At 46.2% G+C, this 6000-nt stretch overlaps 2 protein-coding genes across 2 annotated transcripts in view; both read right to left on the bottom strand.

The window, feature by feature from the left end:
* Positions 1-491: 491 nt before the first annotated feature.
* Positions 492-6000, bottom strand: part of dusp3a (dual specificity phosphatase 3a) — a 28203-nt gene continuing 22694 nt past the window's right edge. The window contains exon 4 of the mRNA XM_058065861.1: positions 492-545. Coding sequence (XP_057921844.1) covers positions 507-545 — 39 coding nt within the window. The 3' untranslated portion in view covers positions 492-506. The remainder of the gene's footprint in view (positions 546-6000) is intronic.
* sost (sclerostin) lies at positions 1603-5761 on the bottom strand. Its single transcript, XM_058065863.1, has 2 exons — positions 5428-5761; positions 1603-2890 (listed from the first exon to the last, which is right to left on the bottom strand). Exons 1-2 carry the CDS (start codon positions 5633-5635, stop codon positions 2481-2483), a joined length of 618 nt encoding a protein of 205 aa, XP_057921846.1. The 5' UTR covers positions 5636-5761; the 3' UTR covers positions 1603-2480.

The following is a 6000-nucleotide window of genomic DNA, read 5'->3' as shown; positions in this document are numbered from 1 at the left end:
AAGACAGAACACGAACTACAACCACAGTGCATACACAAAAATGGCAGCAGGGACTAAGCAAGACTTTGTGTTCTAAATTGTTATTTACGACGATTTATATTTAAGACTGAGAGGACTGGATCAGTCGTAGCCCTGCAAACGACTGGCGATCAGTCCAGGGTGTACCCCGCCTCTCGCCAAAAGTCAGCTACGATAGGCTCCGGATTACCCGCGACCCTAGCGAGGATACGCGGCATAGAAAAGGGATGGATCAGTTGAACTTTTTTTGAAATACTCAAAACCCTTTTTTGTATGGATTTGATACTTACTTGCTGGTTTCTTCACGCAGATTGACACCAGATCACAGGTGTCAAACTCGGCCTGCTAAAGCCTGGAAATAATGTCTGTGTAGATCCTCAGTCATCCAGGTCAGGGTAATCTGCAAAAGCTTGAAATGAGGCAACTGGACAATTTTTGTTGGTGAGATGTTTCACCTTTAATCCAAAAGGCTCCTTCAGCTCGAACTTTTAGGTGTGGCATTCCCCTTTTTGGTTCCAAGATTCAACCTGAAAATAACACACACAAGGACAATGAAATGTTTTTAGATTTAATTTTGCTGGTAAAACAATAGAAGGTGAAAATGATCCCAATCAAATGTCATGAACATGATTTCACAGTTACCAGTGGCCCTCTCAGGGTAACCATAACTGCAACGCAACTGTGAAAATGTGTTAGACACCCCTGCACAAAAACGATACGTCAAGGAGTTGCCGACCAGTTCTCCAGTCCGACCAGTCGTGTTTTTGAAGCGCATCAACAGGTGTTCAAGCAAGAATGAGAGTTTAAAGCTATCCCGCAAATGGCCCAGCAGGTGTTTTGTGGCTCAACTGGGGTTTGGGGACCTCATGAAGTCCAGTCAGAAAAGCAAACATCTCCCTTGTGTTCCCATGTTTGGATTAAGGAAGTCCACTGTCATTTATTGTGGTCAGTGTGTCAGTTCTATAAATATTACTCATGGCCCAGTGTGTGTGGACTCTTGGCGACATGTCAAGCTCATTTCTGAGCCTTGTAACGCAGGCAGCGGGTCCTGTGGGACCCCAGCACCTGGCCCTCCACTGATGACACTTGCAGCAGGGCTGGAGCTGAGCGCCGTGGACTTGATGCGTTGCTTGGGAATACAACACGCTCCACTTCTCATGCGCCGCAGTATCCCTGCGGTCGGGAAGAAGGGTCACTCAGGGGTCGGCAAGTTTGCGCACCTTAACGCGGGACAGATGCTTTGTCAGCATCACTGCACTGTTTTTGCACTTCAGGTGGTGTTCTTGAGTTTCTCGCCGGGTCGGAGCTGAGTGAGAAAAGGCATGGCATGTCTGTTCTCTGCGGGAAAACACAGCTCGGGGATGACATAATGACCACACGCTTGGGATGATGTAGTGAAATCTAATATGGACTCCGAAGGCTCGTTTGCGGTTACCACGGTAATTTCTTGTTTTGTGCACACACGTCGTTTATTTGACCATAAACACAAGCACCTCATTTAGACTGATCCCTTTCCTGAGGCTGCTTGAGGTTGGAGAATAAAAAGCACTGGCAAACGCACTCGAAAAAAACAACCTTGTCAAATATATGTGTATTGACTTTATTCATGTACTGTACAGTCATTTCATCATCATACTACATCACAACAATAATGGCGATTACTATTTAAAAAGGTTGCATAAATAATTTAAATGTGGAAAAAGAAAATAAATATGCAGTTCATTTGTTTGTTTGTGGAAATCACATCGCTCCCAGTCTGGGCAGGGAATTACACTCGACAATGGCTTGCTAACTGAAATCTGGCCACGTTGTTAAGATTAGTTGAACACCTGAATGGGAAATGACGGGGAACATGGTGAAGCATTGTGGTCGTGCGTGTAAATTTACAGAATAGGTCCATTCCAGGGTAGCCTCAGTGAATTCTGTGGAATGCCCCAACTCTGGAGTTTGTCCTCATAACAGATGAGCCCCTGCCTGAGACCGCTGTGGGCTACTGAGGCCCTTCAAGGGCTCTGTGGACCGCTGATGAGGTGGGGGCCTCACTGAAGCTGTCTCCATCTCACCATCAGAGCACCCTCCGAGTTGCCAGCGTCCCGTCTCGGCAGAAGCAGATGGATTGCAGCCCCTTCGGAACACCTTGTCGGCCTTAAATCAAGCAGGGGTGCGAAGTCGTGTTTGTACAGGTGGCTTTTAGGGCCCAGGCAGGACGTTTGTTACACTCGAGATGCGTTTATATCAGAGTTCAGGAGGACATGTCCCATGTCTCCTCATAGCGAGCCCCAACTTGTGAGGTTTGTCATGCAAAATTTCACAAATGCGCTGATAGTCGACTGAAAACGTCTCAACTCAGGCCAGCAGTTAGCTTCTGAATTCAGTCTCGAGTGAAAAGTCTCTTGCATCTCCTGGCTTGTCGGTCAGCTGGTTTGTGTGTGTGTCTTTGGCCTCAGACGCCGAAGGAAGCATCAGTATGAGTTGCCCGTCAAAGGCGTGTCATTCTTGCTCCGCTCCCGAGACAAACGACTGTTCTTCTTGCTGCGCGGCGGCCGCGGGAGCTCCTTGGCCTCAGACTGGTTGTGGTGCGGCCGGAAGCGCTTGCACTTGCAGGCGGTCACCACGCGGATCTTGTAAGTCCGAGTGTTGCCGTTGGGACAGTGGAGCTGCATCCGGCGGGTCCGCGAATGTGCCGGTATGCAGCGGTAGTCCGAGGTGCCGCCACGCCACCACTTCCCGCGGCTGATGGAGTTGGGCATGAGGTGAGATGGCAGGCACTGCCCTGAGCACAGCAGCTCCTTCATCGGCTTGGCGCTGCGACAGGATCCGTCTGTGATGTAGCGAGAGGAACGCAGCTCCCTGCAGCTCAGCTCCGAGGCGCCTGGATGGGAAGATCGGGATATACGCTCGGTTACAAGACAAACAACACAGACCTTAACTGTTTCGTTGCTTGCAGCTGCGTGCAACCACACCAGCACTGACCAACTGCGTAGTTGGTCACAATTATTGATTACTGTTAACTGATCATCAGGAATGCTGTCAATCAGAAATCAGATTTCTGCTGACCATGTTGCACAAAATGAGTAAGAAATGAAACACTGGTGATTTCTCAGTTTAAAGGGAGTGAGGTTCCAGGTCAGCAAGGTTGCATGCCCTGACATTGGGTATGCTTTCATTTGGGTTTTTTGTGCTTTCGCAAGCTGACAAGCTCTTATTTCTCCCGTTTAGAACTCTTGGCAATGTCTACTTCAAACATTCTTAAAAAGTGTCTGAAGAAACAAAGATGACTTTATTAATTCAATTGGTGTCCTGCTGGCAAACCGTCAACTGGCCTCTGCTCGGACGTCCAATTCCAGAGAAGCGAGCTCCATGAAAAGAGTTCAGTCAAACCGAATGGAGGTCTGAGCTGCTCCTTACGTGCTAAGAAGACTAAACGGCCGTCAAACAACGTGCCGTCATCTTGAATTTCATCATCTTTTTCGGGGACACCTTAAACCTATTCAACACCTATTGTCAGGGTTTTTTGTGTAGCTTTCTTTAAGAGGCGGTGTGGCGAAAGGAGCAAAGAGGGATCTACTTTCCTCTGTGCCTGCTTGACAAAAAGAAAATGCAACTAACAAAAGGATTTATGAGAAGCAACTTCCGTTTTATTCTCCCTGAGAGAACCTGATCCTGGTGCCGCGGTATAAGCACACCTCTCAACGATTAATCATGTTAGCTTGTCTCGTCGTCGCGATTGTACCGTTTGTCTACTCTGCCGGCCAAAGTGAGAAGGACTGTGGGGGAGGGCGGGCGCAAGAGGTGGCCAGGGCCTCCCACAGGGTGGAGGGAGAAACGGACAGGGCCTCACATCCATTATCAAAACAAGCTTATTCCCGTTGTCATCCCTGTTTTCAGAAAGTGACACTCACACCCGCAATGAGACAATGAGGCGAGACGCAGGTGGGGATCATTCTCAAAGGCAGCGTTGCGTTTAAAGGGCGCCTCCCCCGCCCCCCGTACATATTCCCCCGAAGGAGACTGCTGTTTTCTATTAGCCGCGACATGTTGCTGCAATCACTCGCACGTCTTCTTAAGTAGAGCTTGACTAATAATATAAATTGAGAAGGGAATAAACTGATGAACAAATGAGAGGTTCCGATGTCTCTGTGAATGCTCCACTTCCACTGGTGTCGGGGCAGAAACCACAGGAATGTGTGTGTGTGTGTGTGTGTGTGTGTGTGTTGATCACAGCGACGACCTCGTTCTTATTCTTCTAATTCAAGCTAACAAAATCCAATTAACATTCAGGACCAGAAGAAGAACAATCCTAACACTTGATGCCAAAACACCTTACACTTTTAGCCATACGACCCAAAATGGGATGTAATTTAAAAAATTGCTTTTTTTTTCATTTGTTTATGTATTTATGCCCTTTTTGTCTTTTTTCCAATTGGAAAAACTGAAAATATTTTCCAAAAATGAGTTGGTAGACAGCCATAGGTATGAATGTGGGCTTCGGGCTGGCTCGCCTGAAGAATGGTTGTTTGTCTATATGTGCCCTGTGATTGGCTGTCCACCAGTCCAGGGTGTACCCCGCCTCTCGCCTGAAGACAGCTGGGATAGGCTCCAGCATACCCTAATGAGGAGGCGGCATAGAAGATCATTTATAACACTGATTATTAGTATTATTTTTAAAACATGTTCTTATGACCCAAAAGGGTCCCGCTAATAAAAGTGGATTTTTTTTCAAATAATTTTTTACATAATGTTTTATACATATTTTTTATACTTTGAAATAAGTTATTTAATGTTAATGTGACATTTTGTCATAACAAACCCTGTCTTGTTATGGAAAAAATACTATATAGTATTTGCCAAAAAAAAGTTTTAAAGTAGAATATTTGGGTTGAGGTGAAAAATGAAGTGAATAATTCGTAAAATTGATTTTAATGCATTTTTGGAGCAAATGAGACACTTTTGAGGCTTATGCATAATAAAAATATGTTTGAAGTATTGATTAGTTAATTCATTAATTTAAAAAATATTTATTTAAAAACAATTTCAATTTGTTATTTTATCATTTTTCTGATTAAACAAACAATTTTCCAAAAATGACTCCCAATGGAATATTTGGGATGAGGTTGTAGAAGCCGTTTCTACAATCTAGAATAATTGATCAAATTGATTTCAATGCATTTTTGGAGCAAATTTAATAACACCTTTTTAGTCCCTCTTAAATATTTAATAAATAAATAAAAATGCAATATATAATGTACATACCGATGATGCCAAGTTGTTGCAGACAATATGACATTTATTCCCTGATGGAGTTCAATGACACCAACGGGATGTATGACCCCCATAAAGTATTATATTCAACAATAATATTGAACAATAATTCTCCATTGTGACACAGGTCGTGAAAAATCAACTTACTGTATGCGACGGTGTTGCTTGTCCTTCCGCCTGTTTTCGCCCTGTTGTTGCTGTTGTTCATTGTGTTGTTGTGTGTCGCGTGCTGCCGCGTCCGGTACTCCGCTATGTGCTCCGTGCCGTTGTTCGAGACCCCCCCTCCATCGGAGGTGCTGCAACATCCGCGGAGGAGGAGGACCAGGGCGAGGAGGAGGACCGGAGGCGAGCGCATGCTGCAGCCCGAGCAGGAGATGCGAACCCGGGCGGGGAGGGGGCTGCGGGGGGAGGCTGCAGAAGACCAGGAGAAGACGCGCGTGCTTGTTGGGGGCCTTCGTGTGGACGGCGGAGAGCCGCGCACGCTTTTTAAAGCCGCCAATTAGCCTGTGACGTGGGCGGAGTGGGCGGGGCCGAAGCTAGGGGTCAGTGTGCTGCTGATGCCGGAATGAGGAGTGGGCCACGCCGCCGCCTCATTTTATCATCCACCAGGAACCCAAGCAGAATTCTTCTTCTTATTTGGACAATTCCACATCTGCTCCGACTAATAGGACAACATGTGTACTCCAGCACGGCTCCATCCAAATGTTTAATATGGGAATG

Source organism: Doryrhamphus excisus, chromosome 3 (genome assembly GCF_030265055.1).
Source record: "Doryrhamphus excisus isolate RoL2022-K1 chromosome 3, RoL_Dexc_1.0, whole genome shotgun sequence".
Lineage (NCBI taxonomy): Eukaryota > Metazoa > Chordata > Actinopteri > Syngnathiformes > Syngnathidae > Doryrhamphus > Doryrhamphus excisus.
This window is presented reverse-complemented; position numbering and strand designations above follow the sequence as displayed.

Excerpts from the sequence above, each read along its gene's own strand:
- sost (XM_058065863.1), bottom strand. The coding sequence starts at position 5,635 with ATGCGCTCGCCTCCGGTCCTCCTCCTCGCCCTGGTCCTCCTCCTCCGC. Across the intron at positions 2,891-5,427 it reads AAGCAACACCGTCGCATACA|GCGCCTCGGAGCTGAGCTGC; the intron begins GTAAGTTGATTT and ends CTTCCCATCCAG.